Raw genomic sequence first — 17,769 nt, 5'->3', positions numbered from 1 at the left:
CTTTTGTTATCCTTACTTAATGCAATGGTTAATCACAACACAAAGCAACAGTGCTACTAATTTGTACCTGATAAAAATTTGGATGTATTGAACTAAAAGTTCTTGAGCAAAATAGACGCGTATCCTCAATGTTACCTGTCGCAGTAACTCCTCCTGGCGCATCCTAATTCGTTCCCTCTCCATTTGGATTCTCTGGAGCCTCAACTTCTGCTGCTGCTGCTGCTGTGTGGTCAGTGCACTGGGCATGTTCAGCAGCCCTGGCTGTGGAGTCTGGGAAGGGCAGCTTTGCTGTGAGATGGATGTGCTGCCTGTTATTTGGTGCTGGTGATTCATAACTGTGGGAAAGAAAAGATATCATGGCTGATTACGTATCATTGTACATTAAGAGAACAGAGAGCCCAGAATGCACGTTGCTCACCTACGGTGAATATGGCATTATTTGAATGACTTTACTTCTAATGACTGAGATAACTACTCTACTTAACAAGACTGGTGCTAATAATTGCTTAATAAATATTCTGTAATATTTTACAGGCGTATAAAACATGAACACTTATAACAGGTATTTATAATCATCTTTTGAGCAACCTGGTCTAGTGGAAGGTGCCCCAGCCCGTGGCAGGGGGTTGGAACTAGGTGCTCTTTAAGGTCTCTTCTAACTGCAATAATTCTACAATTCTATGATCCCAGCATCCCACTGACATGCAGCAAATGATATGCAAACTTTCTAATTGAAAACTCCACAAATGTGTGCCTGTATTATACAGTGTGGTAGCTAAGTGATTTCTTAACATTTTCTTTATTGACAGATCTAAATTAATTATTGTAAAAATATTTGTTGGAACAGATAATGAACTCTGCGTGTGTTTTCCACTATTATGAAGAAGATGCACACTTTCAGTGACATGGAGGTGAGAGGTTCCAGTTCCAGGTAAGAAGCAAACCTAGTAGGATGTTCTGCTCCCTGGCAGGCTGCAGCCTTCCTGTTCTGGTTTAGGCTGGGACACAATTAGTTGTCTTCACAGTAGCTTGTGTGATGCTGTATTCTGGATTTATAGGGTGCACTTAAGTCTGAAGAGGGGGCACAGGGAGACACAGCTGATCAAAGAGATACTCCATACCAGATGGGGTTGTGCTCTGCAAGAAAAGCTGAGGTGAAAGAAGGAGGGAGGGAGGACATTCACTGTGATGGCATTTGTCTTCCCCAGTAACCATTACCCATGCTGAAATCCTGTTTTCCTGGAAACAGCCGCACATCTGCCTGCCAATAGGAAACAGTGAAGGAATTCCTCCTTTTGCTTTGCTTGCCTGCACAGTTTTGACTTTACCTCCACTTTATCGTTAAATAAAATGCATCAGTTCTCAGAAATGCAGTATCCTTCGTGAACCACAGGGTGAATAGCTCTTCATTTCCTCCCCTACCTTCACATTTCCCGTAAAAAACAAATAAGGTGCCTGAAATCAGTTTGAATAAGTGGTAGCTTCACACTGCTTTAAAAATTCATTGACTTTTTTCCAAGTATTCTTTCACTAATGAGGTGACAGCATAATTAAGAAAGCTTCTCTTTTTCAACAAGAACACCCTAGATAATAAAATACTTCTCAGAAGAGCTACATTATCTTTCTTTCGAAAGAACTAAGATTTGTTTCTTCCTACTTGTCTCTCACTCATCACTCTTACCATATGAAAACTGAAATCTCAACACAGTTGTCTGCTTCTCAGAACTTGATCTTTATGCTGCATTCACATCTGACCTTGTAGTATACAGTACAGCAAGCATTCTTGGAAGCGAGCATTGAAAGAAATGGGTTGATAATTTCACAGTCTGAAACCTCTCCAAGCTTTTTGCCAAATCAGGTATTGTCTGTCATTCTGCAGTTGGAACAAGGAGGTATACAGGCATTGGGCCAGGATAAATTTTGCCATGCTTCATTAGGCAGAAATATTTAGATGTGCTTACATCAGATCTGAATTGAATCTTTCAAAGAATCACAGAATGAATCGTAGAATGGTTTGGGTTGGAAGGGACTCTCAAGATCATGTAGTTCCAACCCCCTTGCTACAGGCAGGGACACCTCCTTCTAGACCAAGTTGCTCACAGCCCCATCCAGCCTGGCCTTGAATGCCTCCAGGGAGGAGGGCATCCACAACCTCGCTGGACAACCTGTGCCAGTATCTCACCACCCTCATGGTAAAGAATTTCTTCCTAATATCTAGTCTAAATCTGCCCTCTTCCAGTTTAAAGCCATTTCCCCTTGTCCTGTCTCTACCTGCCCATATAAAAAGTCCCCCCCAGCTTTCCTGGAGGCCCCCTTCAGGTCCTGGAAGGCCGCTATGAGGTTCCCCCAGAGCCTTCTCTTCCCCACGCTGAAGAGCCCCAGCTCCCTCGGCCTGTCCTTGCAGGGGAGGTGCTCCAGCCCTCTGATCATCTTTGTGGCCCTCCTCTGGACCCGCTCCAACATCTTTCCTTCTGGCTGACCCAGCATCAAATAGGTTCAAGGACTATGGGGTCAACTGAGAGTGCAGTCGCGTGGCATTTTAGCTTCAGTGGCGAATTCAGCTCAAGAAATAATCCAAGCTAAAAGAAGTCCTGCAGTAATGTAACCTTTTCACTGACTTAGTGTATGTGTGGTCCACAGACAGCTGTATCCACACAAATGACATCATGCTTCCTCATGAAACCGGGGTATTGACTGTTACCACCTCCTCCACGCTCAGCTGCTTGCTCCTGCCCACATGTTATTCCTTTACTGAGCTGGCAAATCCATTTCTGTAGCAGCACAGCAAACTAAAAATTGCCTGGGGCTAAGAAAGTATTTCCTAGCTAGACAGGCTCCTAACAAAAGTCACTGGGAAGCCATGAAAATGTTTATCCTCAGCCAACACAGGAGAGCTGATGGGAGAAATAAAGCAGTTGCAGGGAAGAGGGACGACTGACAAATCCAGAACTGATTAGTAACTTTTCAGTGGCAAATCTCTGAAGGACAGCAAACTGCAGTGCCAAGAGGGAAAGGCAGGAATGAGAGCTGGGTGCAGCAATCAAACTACTTTTGTAATGGACAGCTTTGAAATGCAGTGGGTCTAGTCTTATTCTAATTAAAATAAATAAGAAATACTATAAGTACAATTATATGAACTGTATCAATGTAAATCCGGTGTTAAATGTCCAGTACCACAAACACTTAGGCAGGAATTTAACTCTTCTTACATGCGTAAATATGTGTTTAGATTTTTGGCATGTCAGTGTTCGGCTGAGTGACAGGACAACCACACTCTGAATCCAGGCTGGCTGAGGGATTGCCACAATACAGTCAGTCTTACATACAAAAATCGTTTTCATCTAAGCAGCACATACAAATGAGAGAACCAAGCAAAGTTAAGTGAAGATTAATTGCTTGTATGGTGAGTCAGGGCTAGAGCCTGAGCTGTAATACCACTTGTCACGGCTACCTACAGCCTTTGCTTTATAAAACTCTCCCTTCATCAGTGGATCTCCGCTCATGTTGGATAACAGCTGAAACCATAGATGCAAGAAGGCAAAGAACAAGACAATTAAGTATATGCTGAGAAATATTTCTCCCAGACTTATGGTCCCCAATAACTCCCAAAGTCATTTCTTCTCATGGGGAGAGAGAGAATATTTTTGTCCAATCAACCTTAACTCTTAGAGTAACTTTTCTTTCAAGCAATACTATCCATTGTTACATACAATCAAGGAATTACAGGGAGCTCAGTACAATGAGCAAAGCGTTCCTACACCTGGCATTAGGAGCATAGAAATTAAATTATACTGAATTACCTACAAGTCAAGTGTGCCATGTGTTATCACATTTCCAAGAACCAATAAAAATCCCACTTCCAGTAACAGTGACTTATGTCACCTGGATTTTTCAGTGCAGAAGATACACAGAAGGCAAAAGAGTAAGAGCCATCCTCAGCCAAGTCCACCACCTGGATTACTTGGTTCTGCTCCTCTTTCTATCAGTACTTTCTCCTCAGAGGTATGTAGGACTAAAACCTCTAGACATAGGTCCAGAGAAACAGCTCTGTTCAAAATTGCCACTAATTGGAATAGAGTTGGGTAACAGGAACAAGTTCAACAGTTGTCATTTGAACCTCCTCACACTGTATTTTCTTCTGTTGTATACTGTTACAAAAAAAAAAAGATTCAGGTAACTTCATTCAGCTTCAATACCAGACAGCTACCTTCATAGCAGACTAACAATTATGGACAGACTCCAAAACATCAAGGCATCAAGTACAGAGAAGTCATGTGTCTGTGCTTTCAAACAAGTACAGACAGTTCTATCAAGGTATCTCCTAGTGCATGTTTATGATAAAGTCTAACTTAAAACGAAGCATTAAATTGATACGGTGATAAAATCGCTTATTTTCTGATCATTCAAAACCATTTCATAAACACAGAGACGTTAAGACCTAGGTTTCGATCTTATTAACCACCTAACAGCATCATTCCACTTGAGTTATTCTTGAGTACAATCACAGCAATGTCTCATAGGCAAATCTAGGACATAGATGGTTTACTTTTGCAAAGACACATCTAGTTTGTGTGTATGTGAATGGACACATAATGCACATTAAATCTAATCTAGCTCAAAACAAGTAATAACTGGAAATAATAATAGTATAAAACTGAAACTATTGTGTGACTCATTACAGAAAACAAAATGAAGCCAAAATCCGGGACATTCTGCAGTGCTGTCCACAACAACTGCTGCCTTCAGCTGGTCTAAAAATATATCCTAATATATCAAAAATGTCACTAGTACAGTAATAAAAAAATAACTGAAGAGTAATTAAATAACGGCAGGTTTGCAAGTACTCTTTGGCCTCAGTTCCACTGAAAGGCACTGCACATTGTTATGAGCAAGCCTTTTGTTAACGTGTTAAATTTTAGGGCTTTTCTTTATCAGCAGTTTAAGAGCTGTGGAATGCATCCTCTGCAAAACAGCCTGTCCAAATGGTCTTCCAAACTTCTGCACTGTGGAAAGCACTGCTCATCCCCTTGCTGGGGGATACTGCGGGCCCTCTGAGATGGAACATAGCATCTCCTGTTTGAAGCAACTGCACAGGATAAATCGTGAGGGCAAAGCCATGCTGTGCTTGGAAGCTGAGGTTCTTGCTCCTGTCCCTCGCCATACGTAGGCACCTTGCAACCAATGTGACTTTCCTAAGCACAGTTCTTGGCCCACTTTAGATGCCTTGGGTACTCACAAACTCCACCCAGCCCGTGCACTAGCAGATACCTAGCAGGCAGTCCTTCAAGTGTGTCTTGTTTCCCACCTTACGCAGTTCCCTGCTATGCTTCTCACTGTCTCACACCGACGAAGCTTGAGGTTGAGAGTGAACACGCACACGCCTGCTTGCACGTGATCGAGGTGTGACGGTAATCAGCAAAACCAGACTGCACATATATGCACACACATATATACATGCACACAGATTTCTCTATGGGTACAGAGCCCAACACAGAAGATAAAGATGAGTAAGCAGGAAAGACGTTGTTATGTCACTGGGAAAAGTGTACAGAAATGAGTGGAATAATAATATTGGGTATTATCTCCAGAAATAATACAGATGTATTGGATAAACTAAGAGACAATAGCTTATGGGTAATCTCACATACATTAAAAGTCCCTGATTCAAGACATGAAGCATTCATGTAAAGCATGATCGGGGCTTTCAGGAAAGACTGCTTACAGAAAACAAAAAAACTGAGAGCAAAATGTCTTCAAACACCAATGAAAAATGTAACTGAGCCATCCAGGAAAATGAACGAAATAGTAACCACCCACAGCACAGAACAAATAGATTGGCTCCAGCTAAAGAAACTGCATACTATGAGGCAGGCAGTCTGAGAACGTCATCCTCTAGGCAAAAGAAAGACAGGGATCAAAATTTGCAGATTGTACACAGCAGACAAAAGACTGTGAGAAACAGAACCACTTTGTATCTTTTGGTGCCAGAAATACCCCTGGGCATCTCATTGTGTTGTATAAATGTAGTGACGGTTGGTATCAGTCATTTTCAGTGGTTTGCTGTTACACAAGCAAGCACATTTACAGATTAAGCAATCCAAAGACATTCTATGTGCTCCTAATTTATCTAAGACAAAAGTTCTTCCTGTTCATGGTGCAAAGAACAGCATTCAGCACCGATATCCTCCAGAGAGGTCAGGAGTGAAATATAGTGAATTTTCAACATGCCAACTATATGGTTTATTCGGGGTGTAGATTAATTTCATTTCTTCTGCAGATGAGTACTAGCTATACCTAATAGGTGTGGATTACTGCTGTGCTATATTGAAAACGCTCTGGGTCTAGAAGCAACTTTATTACCTGTAGGTGGTGCAAAGTCCACTCTGGTAAATCCTTCCAGGCTGTGTGGAAAGCATGCAATCAGATCTAAAGCATCTTTACAACATGCTTCCAGAATCAGAAGTCCTGGAGAGTACAGGACAGATATGCCAGTGTTTCATTCAACGTGGCTTCTCCAGAAGCACTTAAATGTCATTTGATCCCCAAGTAAAGCCTCCTGGAACACAGAGGCTACAGTGCAGAGCCACCCACTTCATTCTGTGGAAGTGCATTATCGCTAGCTTCGAGAGGGCCACACCAGCCCTGAGCTAGATCTTCACAGAGTTTCAGATGTGGGGTTCTCGGCCTGATGCTCTCAAGATAAAAAAAAGATGTCTGTACTGTGTGAATGCAGATTGGTGCAGACACTAAAAACTGCAGCTTCCTACATCAACAGCTCTTATCTGTGAGAAACTCTGAAATGACAAAACAAAGGATGTAAAGAAACACCCAGCTCAAAGAACATAAAAGTTTACCAATGATAAATGATCTTCCCAGGTTCTCTGCAAACCTAGTGGTAGCTGGAATAACTGAAACAAATGATGCACAGCAAAGAAATGTGGTAATGTTACAAAGCCAGAGGCAATAGAAAGAGGTACTGGCAGTACTCACACAAACACTCCAGCACTCTCAGTCTTGCTAAATGAACTAATAGCCCTGAAGTCTGCACTTTATCAGAACAGTTAAAGCCACCAAACAATACATCAGAAAACCTAACGTAGTAGTGTTACATACTTGAGCTGCAACCAGGAGCATGTACCACTGAAGTTCTGGCAGATAGAGAAAGGGCAAAAGGGACATCCTTTTGATTCTTTACAGAATCAAAACCATTCAAATATGCGGTCACGTTTATTTCCCATACAGTTGTGCCACAACTTATAATCACTTAAAACCACTTCCCCCTTTTTTCTCTACAGCTCCCCCACTTCCCTGGCCTCGTATTTTTTGTGCACAACATTACGTGTAGCATCAGGAAGGTCTTATGCTGCAAAGCTCTCTACTTAGGCAAAAAACATGACCACACAGAATTCCAGACTCCTCAGAAGATGTGTAGAAAAGAACGATCACGCTAGCTATTACAAGACCAAGAGTTTTCACTGCTTTTAGTTTTTTACTGTGTGAGTTCTTCAAACAAGAAAGAAAAATACCCTTGGAGATGACAGTAGGTTGCTTTTCTGAAAGGTATGTTACAATGGTATGCATGGGGAAAACAATAAACTATAGTACCTGGAATATCTTTAAGTGGGCTTGGTATGTCTGATATTGGCTAGATTTCAAATTAATAGGGAATCTTTAAGTACACTAGTTGGAATGAAAAGAATCCCAGCAATGGAAGAACTACCCATGGAGGTACATATGCAAGCTTATTTTGAGAAAAGCCTTTTACTTCACTGCTTTTCCTTAAATTAGCCCAAACTGTTACTTATTCTCTTTCATATTCTTAACTGAATCAAAACTGAAATCCTGTACCGAAGAGTTTGGTAGTGTTCTCTTGCATGTAGCTGCTAACTCTTTGTCACTGAAGGTTTGATTGAGCCCAGCCAAGTCAAAGGAAGCTCTTGTGCCAACAGTTGTGAGCAACCTTAGCGGCATGACAACATTCTACAGATCTCTGTTCCACGTGAAGTAATTCTATGCCACACTTTTGTGCTACCTAATTGGCTTTGTTAATATCTGCTACTTGATATCTGAATTCTGAATTTATATTTTTATTTATATTTGAATGGCATTAGGAACATAATAGAGTCTGAGTCAAAAAAGAAAAACTCCCAGTTGTGGCTCTGACTAGATTGCTCAGTATGAATACCAATTTCAATTCATCCAACAAATCAGCAATGCTTTAGCAGCTCTGTTCAGCCTGTGTTTTGGGGAGCCTTAGGAATTCTGCACTGCTTCTAAGAGGTCCAAGGCTAACTAAGGTCTTCAGTAAGCTTGAATTCCCTAGACAGGCTTTCACACTCCCGGAGGAACATATCTAAGGTTCTGCAAACAAAGGAAAAATCTAAAAAGCTCAACTCCATCACTATAAAGGAGATTAGTTTTAACATAGCAGATGAAAAGTAGTCACCATTCTAGCAGACTGATTCAAGGTGCCCTTGAATTCAGTTCCCTTGGGAGAAACAAATTTGTTTTGCAAAATGAACTTAGCCTCTTCAATAAACAGCTGTTACACAATTTTCCAGCTCAAATGAAAGCGAATAAAAATGTGGAAATAAGTTCCAAACCTGGAGTGCGTGGCCACAGTTCCATTGCAGTCCATGGAATTGCAACAGTTTATTTCACATCTCAATTAATCCTACGTAATTGTCTTTTTCCAGTTAGATGAAAAATGAGACAATGCTTTTCTTGTTTTTATTTAAATTACTGAAGATATTCTAGTGAACTAGTTTTTCCAACATCATGTGAGACTTTTCTGTTATGTACTAAGTTCTGGGTACATACTAAGCAAGGATTATTTTGTGGGCAAGACAATCTGCAAGTTGCAGAAGCCAAAACATGCAAATGTAAATTGTTTCTGACACATGCATTGAACCGATTGTACCAACTTTTATTATTTTAGTGTCAGAAGTGTCTGGATGCAATTCTGGATCTTTTTCTCTACTTTGTTTACAGGCAGTCCAGAGCCTAACTCCTATCAGCTGCCAGCACCAGGTGTCACGCAACACAATTTGATGAGAAACACATGTCTATAAAGGTTAAAAAAAAGAAAAAAAGGAAAAAAAAAAGAAAGAACACAGCTAGATTACAGTTTTGACTTAGTCACGACATTGTGAGGAAAAAAAGACTGGGCTCCCCTCCTTCTCTCTCTCTCCTCTGCCAACAAAGAACTGCTTGTTTCACTTATTTCCCAGAAACAGTGTTAGCCTTCCAACAAGGTCAGCAAAAAATGCTGCTTTTCATTTCTGGTGCATTTTGTTCCAAAAATCTGTAAAGTATTAAACCAAAAAGTTGTACTGTCCCAGTACACAGAGAGTCTTTTATTCAGATTTCTGGGCTGAAAATAGCTATACGGAAATTTCTCAACAGTTTCATCTGTTATGTTCTGTGATATGCACATGTAACTGATTTTTTTTAAGCTTCAAGCTTCAAGAAAATTGCAGGTGCTCCACTAAAGCTAGGATTTAGCAGGAAATTATTTAGAAGACTGCAAATTTTCTCTGTAGGAACTTAAACACCTCTTTTTAAACAATATTTTAATAAGTAACAACAAATAACAGAGGAGGCCGCTTGATGGGGGAGACACCATTAATATTAATGACCAACTACTAATGACTGTCCCTGTTTAAAATTTCATTACATGATTTTTGCTTTCACTTGTTTTGTGTAATCTTTAGCTTTTGCATTCCTTCTCCAGCCTTGCATTGGCGCATGTTTGGATTATTAACCTTGAAAGGAAATGCATACAACAACAGAAACTTCTTTGTGTTGAAATGAAAAAAATTGACAGATTTTGAAAAAAATGCCAAAAACTCCTCAAATATCACCCTTTAACATTTCACATTTACTGGAGGGCCGGTTGTTGGCATAAAGATGTGTATCCTTTGAAACATCTGCATTTATTTTACCTGATAGTGAATTTAATTCCTGTTCATCTCTATAGTTGCCAGCCCCGTCTTTCAAACACAAGTAAATTCTCAATCTGAAACGTCCACGATAAATTACTTGTTGGAGGTTTTAATTACAAATAAAAAAATACTATTTTCCAGAACTGTGTTGTAGAACTATCATTCCCACAGAATGCTTAAGTCCTCTACCATCATTCCAGCTCTTCTGTAACTACTATTTAATTAACCAGAAGCAGTTGCCAAAATCATTCACATTGACCATAACCAAATTGCGTCAGTTTGTACAGGACATCCAGTAATTAAAAATGACCTGAAACACAAAGCCTTTCCACTGAGCAGGTGGTGTGTGGGTATGGGCTACACAGGAGGAAAAGTGTGTTCCTCCCTGCATTACATATCTGTAGCCAAATCTGCAGGCAATGCAAACTGAGCCTTGCAAAATCCAGACCATTTAATGTACGCTTGTTATCACTAAAATACATGCTGCCTGTTTTCGAACACCTTGGGAGTTTCTTATCTCCAGATCACTTTGACACAGTAACCAAAACTGTTTTATCACCTTCAAACAATAGTCACTACACCTCTTTCATCCTGGCAGGATATGGAAACCTTGGTTCATGCATTCACTGATTTAAACAGGAATACTGCATTGTTTTATTGACTGGATTTCCTGGCTGATGTTAAAAAAGAAAGCAGATGCAACGTGCCGTAACTCCCACTTGTCTTCAGACTCAGTCAAATTACCATGAGCAATGAAGATGAATGCTGCATTGGGTCACCTGCTCCAACCCTCCTGGCTCAAAGAACACCAAGAGCAGGGTGCCCAGGACCACGTGGAGCTGATTCAGAGATTAAGCTTCTAAAGTAAAGAGTTTTCTTCACTAGAAAAAAAAATTAAACAATTCTCCATTTGGAATTTATCACAGTAAGTTAGTATGGTTGAACTCTTATAATCAATGTGTACACTACTGTAACCAGATTAACATTGGGCTCTCCGCTGTTTTATGCCTTAAAAAAATAAAACAGACAGGAAGAACACTGCGCAAGAGAAGATGGCTCAGCCCTAATGCATCAGGGATCTAAGCTTAGTAAGATTCATCAATGAAATACTAATCACCTTTGTAAGGAGGCTTGAAAAAAATCTATGACATTACAGGCACTGATCAGCCATTTCTTCCAAACCCAACTGGTATTTGCTGCAAGGCTCAAATTCCAAAACTGACCATGGAATGATGTATGCCACTTTGCCTAGAAGGTCCTCTGAGGTTTTTGAATCTTGAGTCTGTGTTTGCAGTACAGATTTCTTAAGTAACTCATGCATAGAAATTCAAGCCAATTTATAAAGAAATTATAAATACTGTCAGAGAGTAATTTTTTTTTGGTCAGAATAAGCTGCAAACTGTAAAATTTGAAAAACATTTAAACGAAGATCATATTGTACAGCAGAATGAAAATAAAAACGATTTTGTAAGTTGCTTAATGTAGAATAGAGAAACACTACAAAACACACAGAATGTAATTAAAAATTGTTGCAATAGATAAAACTTTGTAAGGATCTTTTTCTTTTTCCCTAAATCTTGCACGTGTGCACACAAAAAACAACCAAAAAAAAACCACCACCACCATACACGACACGATCTCCTTACACTGGTGACTGCTGTGAAGGCAGGCCAGCTTCCCTAGCTTGGACTTGGCATTTCCAGAGAACAGTTCCATCACTTAAGTCAGGTGGCAGTTTGGTCATTAACTTGGCTGCACTGCAGCTGCTCTCTCCTTCCTTTCATTCACAGGAAGTCCACAGAGCTTGGTCTCCTAATTCAGGAACCTGTATCTGATGCCTAAAATAAGGCTGCACAGATACCCACACAGTGTCTTTGGTTCTACTGCACTAACTGAGCTGACTGGTAGTATGCAAGCAGAATTTTATCAATCAGTGGAAAAAGCCTCCTTTCAAACAGGGCAGACAAGAGATCCATGTGTAGACAACGCCAAAGTAAATGGCATTTATGAAGCACTTATGAAGAGGTGAAAAATACAGTGATTCCGTTTGTCTTCATTTAGATGCTGATTATTAACCATGCGGCATTCCAATAATGAAACAGTTTAAGAACTGCTGTTAATTCGGTCCTTTCCTTACTATACCCATCTACAAACTGCCTTAGGAAAAAAAAGGCAACATATTTAGAAAAGTCAAACCAAGCAAGCCTGAATATTTGCTAACAAAGCCTGCAACAATGAGCTTTCAATATAAGACAGATCACCCTTTCCATTCACAAAACTTCATTTAACTTAGTACTCTTTTGTAAGTAAACACAAAAACCCACCTAGCATGTATTAACTTTATGCAAATTTATCAAGAGGCATCAAAGAAAGAAATGCCTTCAGATGCCTTTGTTATACAACATTTAATAAGCAATGCTTTAAATGTTGGTGAGAAAACTAATACTTCCAATGCTATAGGGAAACCAGTATGAGTAGCTCATAAATAGACAACACAAATCCACAGTACAAAGAGAAGGTAGAAGTACAGTGGATTTCTTAAGGTATGTCTACCAGTTTAACTTTGACTATACATATCTCTCAAGTATAAACATACTAGGATGTGGTATCTCTCAGTTATCCTGCACTTTTGATAGAATGCTTGTATGTGCCTTTATACACTTACTAGCAAAGTTTGCTCAAAGGAGTTTATAAACCAAAGCAACAAGCTGTACAGGACACAGCCTATTTTCCATCTCCTCATCAGAAGCACAGCGAGGAATACACATGTGTTACTAATTGGAAGCTCAGACCAGTATGCAGACCTGGAATACTTAAATCCATTTCTCGTAGGTGGCACATCTTCAAAAGAAAAGCTTTTTTAATTCCTACAGTACCAAAAAATGTGAAGGCAAAAGACAGATGCATAGACTTCAATTGCTAAAAAGTTATAAAATGACGGCCAGAAGAGTGGTTTAGCTTATTATCCAGCTCCCATTTCTTCTCTGATGTCCGTAGGGTATTGGCACAATCACTTCTGGCTAGAGGTCTCACCACCAGACCAAAGAATTGCTCCATGCAGTGTTTGAGCAGACCCAAGAAGGCAACATTAGAAGTAAGACTGTTGTTTCACAAAAGAGCAGGAAGATATCCCCCCCTCTCCTTTTGAACAGGATAATTTCAAAACAGATACATTCAACTTAAGCACTGGAAACTACATTCACATCTATTTTAAACAATCAAATGCAGCACTCAGAAGCTACTGCACCCTGTTCAGATACATAAATACATATATATACACACAGAAATTACAAGACGACATCACTGCAGGGCTTCTTTTAGCTTGGATTATTTCTTGAGCTGAATTCGCCACTGAAGCTAAAATACCACGCGACTGCACTCTCAGTTGACCCCATAGTCCTTGAACCTATTTGATGCTGGGTCAGCCAGAAGGAAAGATGTTGGAGCGGGTCCAGAGGAGGGCCACAAAGATGATCAGAGGGCTGGAGCACCTCCCCTGCAAGGACAGGCTGAGGGAGCTGGGGCTCTTCAGCCTGGGGAAGAGAAGGCTCTGGGGGCACCTCATAGCAGCCTTCCAGGACCTGAAGAGGGCCTCCAGGAAAGCTGGGGGAGACTTCTTATATGGTCAGGTAGAGACAGGACAAGGGGAAATGGCTTTAAACTGGAAGAGGGCAGATTTAGACTAGATATTAGGAAGAAATTCTTTACTGTGAGGGTGGTGAGACACTGGCACAGGTTGTCCAGCAAGGTTGTGGATGCCCTCCTCCCTGGAGGCATTCAAGGCCAGGCTGGATGGGGCTGAGCAACTTGGTCTAGGAGGCGTTCCTGCCTGTAGCAAGGGGGTTGGAACTACATGAACTTGAAGGTCCCTTCCAACCCAAACCATTCTCTGATTCTATGTGATGCTGAATTTAATAACAGAATGCAGAAAGTGCTACTCTACTCTGCAACCAGACTTATGTTCTCAAAGGTGCACCACAGAATGCCTTTAGAAGACCACCAGTATAAGGAAAAGTTCACCAAAACATGTTGACAAAAATTTTTCTTGATTAAATATGGACACTGTGGAAACTTCTACACATTTGTAGGGGGCTAACGTTTAGGAAATTCTGTCACAGACCAGAATCATTGTGCTAAGCACTGTTTGAATAGCCAACTGTTTAAATACTTTGTCAATAAATGTGAAGGGTATTGAATGAAACAGTCTGTACTTGATGTGACAGATTTTGAAGCCTATGGAAGTGCACCTATTGGGCACCCCAAGTCCTTTCAAGAACAGATCCTTAATTAAGTGTTAACTTCTAATCTTTTGTATCCTGAGAAAGAGCTTCCTTCAATACGCAAGTATTTCAGCACATGATATGGCTTTGATTAATCTTACTTCACTTCTACTAACAAACTGGGAAAAAAAGCCTATTGGACACTATCCTGATTCATGGTATATCCTCTGTTTTTTAATGATAGAGATTTTACAGATGTCAGTGTAAGCCGAGGAGCTGATATGAAAAGAAAAAAACCACCTCTGTGTTATTCTTACCTGTTGCTCATTTCAAAATTGGTCTAATCAGTGGTTTGAAATAACACACGCAGCCCAGTTCTTAATTTTACCATGTAGTGTGACACATTGCAGTAAGCTCTTGGCTAAAGGATTTCCTCAGGTTTCTTCTAGTGTCTGCTAAGGATACAGTCTGCTGCTGTCTGCTGACTCACATAACATAACCAACAGTGCCTTCGTACTGAACATACACAAGTAGGATAGTTGTTGAGAGAATGTAAGAATTTCCTTCTGTCATCCTATCATCCCACCCAGGTCATTCTATGATCCTATGAACTAAAATTATTTACTTCAAGGGACAGCCTAAGTATTTATAATAAATTCAAGACATAAGAAACACTGATTTTATGTTACTGTTGTTGGTGACCATTGTCAGCCAAATGATTACTGTAGTTTTCTTGGAATGCAAGAGACAAAAACGATGAACCCACTGCATATGAATAAACACGAAATTATGAGACTAACTTACAAAAACAGATCTGAACACTCATCTAGTTTGTGTTTTTAAGACTATTTATTTGACCTAGTTTTGTGATCGTGAGCCTGTTCACTGAACTATCTGTTCCTCATTTTCTTGAAAGCTAGAGCAGTTAAAACTTCTGGGATCTGAAGTGTAGAAGCCAAAAATTCAAGAAAAATTATCAGTCTTAATTACGCATAAAAAAATGTTTTCTTCCATTTATATCTTTAATATTTTCAGAATTTCCTTTTTTTCTCAACTAAGATTCACATCTGGCAAAATCAGAGGAACACAAGTTGATGCTTAAAGTTAATCTTGAAGTGCTAAAAAGGAAAAGCAAACAACCCATGTACAGGTTTTCTGTTAATTCATGCTGCAAAATAAAGTTTTTAGTATTTTGCTAAAAGTAGTTTCAATAAGAAAATAGTTTCTATCACAGAACATAACAATGCAAAAGAGAGAAAGAAGGAAAAAAACAACTACCAGCACCAACAGCTACAAGCTCTGACCCGCAGAAACACAGGAAAGCCTGCAGACAGATTATCTAATGTAGCATGTTGTGCAGTAAGCTTTGAAAATTATCTGGTGGGATTGTAGAGGCTTCATACCACCTCTGAATGAACAAGTATTGCAAGAGTTCGTTTTTCTCTGTTCATCATCAAAAATTTTTCACAGAAGATCAAAAATAAAACGCATGACGTGTTAGAACTTCACTTCAAACAGTGCGACTTCACTCGCTGCCAATTCTACAGAAGGAAAAAATAAGAAAAGGAAGCAGAGAACACACTGTTTGGCTTGATAATGGAATCAGAACGACCCTTTCTGAAGCAAAAATTACTTTGGGAAGCAAATTAATAAAAGATGGCCCTCCCCTCTTGTTTGTATTTCCACCACAGAAATGAGATCCAGTACTCACCGAGATTTGGCTGAGACATTGCCATAGACCTCTGTGGTACTGGCGTGGAAGTAGCTGCAGGATGGTGGCTCAGGTGATTCAGTGGTTGGTTCATAGTTTTTCGAGGATCTTGCCATGTTGTAATTTTTTCTATGTGACTGAGAAAGTGAAGATAAAGCATAAGTATAACAGAAAATTCCCACGTACGTTATAATACATGGTTAGGCATAAGGTCATTAAGGCCCTATTTGTGTTTCCAATCCCACATTTATTTCTCCTTCTTATCACACACTAACCCATCTGAAATTATCCATCATCTTGGCATTTCTTCAGCCCTTACATATTTTCTTCTGATTTTCTCCTCCCCCCGCCATCCTGACACTTCATTTGAGTGAAGTGAAAATCTGTAAGATACTCATCTTGTAGACTACTTAATTGTTGAAAAGTTGTTTACCCTTTTCTTGGCAGTCTTCCTACAAACTCAAATACAGAGCCATTTTTCATGCACCAAAGGATGGTTATTTTGCTGAGTTTTACAGGTGTTTTGCCAGAAACCACTGCTTTGCTCCTTACCACTCCATAAAAACTTGTCTGTCTGCATCTCCAAGAATATCAGAATATATTCTCCTTGCCAAAAGAGGAAGATTACATCAGGACAACTAGCATGTAACTGCTAACTTCTCTGCAAAATTACCTTCAGTTTTTATTCAAAGTAGTCAATGTAGGTCAACAATGTATCTACCACTCCAGTAACGTAAAGTCTCATATACACACAAAAAAAAACAACACAGCAAGACAGCTAATACCTGAGATTACTGTAACATTTTTTGTGAGATTAAAGAGATGAAGGGACTGTGTTTTTGTTGCAGCCGAAGGTTTTCATCGAAATGTATCAGTTTAGACACTTAGCAGAACAAGGATTTCAAGGATGAGCATGTAACCCCATGTGAAACAAGCAAAAGACAAAAAGAAAGAAAAAAAAGGAGCCACCTGAAAGCGACCAACAGTCATGTATCTACCCACGACTCCATTGCACATGGTTCCACCTTGGCATGCCCTGCTTTCTGCAGCATCAACCAAACAGGCTACAGATCACTGGCTGGATGCAGAGAGGCTTTCCCTTGCTATTTTAAAGAGGAATGTCTTTAAGTAGAACACATACAGAAGGATAAAACTTTAAAGCGCTCCACGGCTGGGAAACCATTCCAATCCACCTTTCACAAAAGCAATGCCTAACTTCCCCTTTACTGATCTCAATCTCAAAACTTCTCCTTGCTTCTTTAACCCATGGTTGCATTGTCATTAAGGCTGTGACCACATCTTCAGACTCAGCTGACAGCCAGCAGTATTTAACAAGCAAGTTGACATCTACTGACGTTACCATGTGCAAACTCTTTACTGTCAATCTCTGATGTTACCAAAATAATGTGAATTACAAGCAGGAGAAACAAACAAACATATCCACATTAAAGAAAAAAAATCAATCAGAACTATTTTTTGAAGAACAGAAAAAAGCTGCACTGCCTCTAATTAGTCTGTGGCCGTATCCTTCTCCTAATATTTTACATTTAACGTAGAGTTTCAAAACTGCAACTGCAGATGCAATACGACAAGGGGGAATGGTTTTAAACTAAGGGAAGATTTAGGTTAGGTATTAGTAGGAAGGTTTTCACTCAGAGGGTGGTGACGCACTGGAACAGGTTGCCCAAGGAGGTTGTGGATGCTCCGTCCCTGGAGGCATTCAAGGCCAGGCTGGACATGGCTCTGGCTCACCAGCTGCAGCCTGGTCTAGTGGTTGGTGACCCTGCACATGGCGGGGAGGTTGGAACTCAATCTTTGAGGTCCTTTTCAACCCAGTCCATTCTATGATTCTATGATTCAGATCACACTTTCACTTCAACGCTTTTCTACAACT

At 40.1% G+C, this 17,769-nt stretch overlaps 1 protein-coding gene across 1 annotated transcript in view; it reads right to left on the bottom strand.

Moving 5' to 3' along the window:
* The window catches only part of WWTR1 (WW domain containing transcription regulator 1), a 50,313-nt gene that overhangs the window by 8,893 nt on the left and 23,651 nt on the right, over nucleotides 1-17,769 (bottom strand). The window contains exons 2-3 of the mRNA XM_021395739.1: nucleotides 15,876-16,012; nucleotides 136-335 (exon numbers count right to left, since the gene is read on the bottom strand). Coding sequence (XP_021251414.1) covers nucleotides 136-335; nucleotides 15,876-16,012 — 337 coding nt within the window. The remainder of the gene's footprint in view (nucleotides 1-135; nucleotides 336-15,875; nucleotides 16,013-17,769) is intronic.

This window comes from Numida meleagris, chromosome 4 (assembly GCF_002078875.1).
Source record: "Numida meleagris isolate 19003 breed g44 Domestic line chromosome 4, NumMel1.0, whole genome shotgun sequence".
Classification (NCBI taxonomy): Eukaryota; Metazoa; Chordata; class Aves; order Galliformes; family Numididae; genus Numida; species Numida meleagris.
The sequence above is the reverse complement of the archived record's forward strand: the minus strand, read 5'-3'. Positions and strand labels throughout refer to the sequence as shown.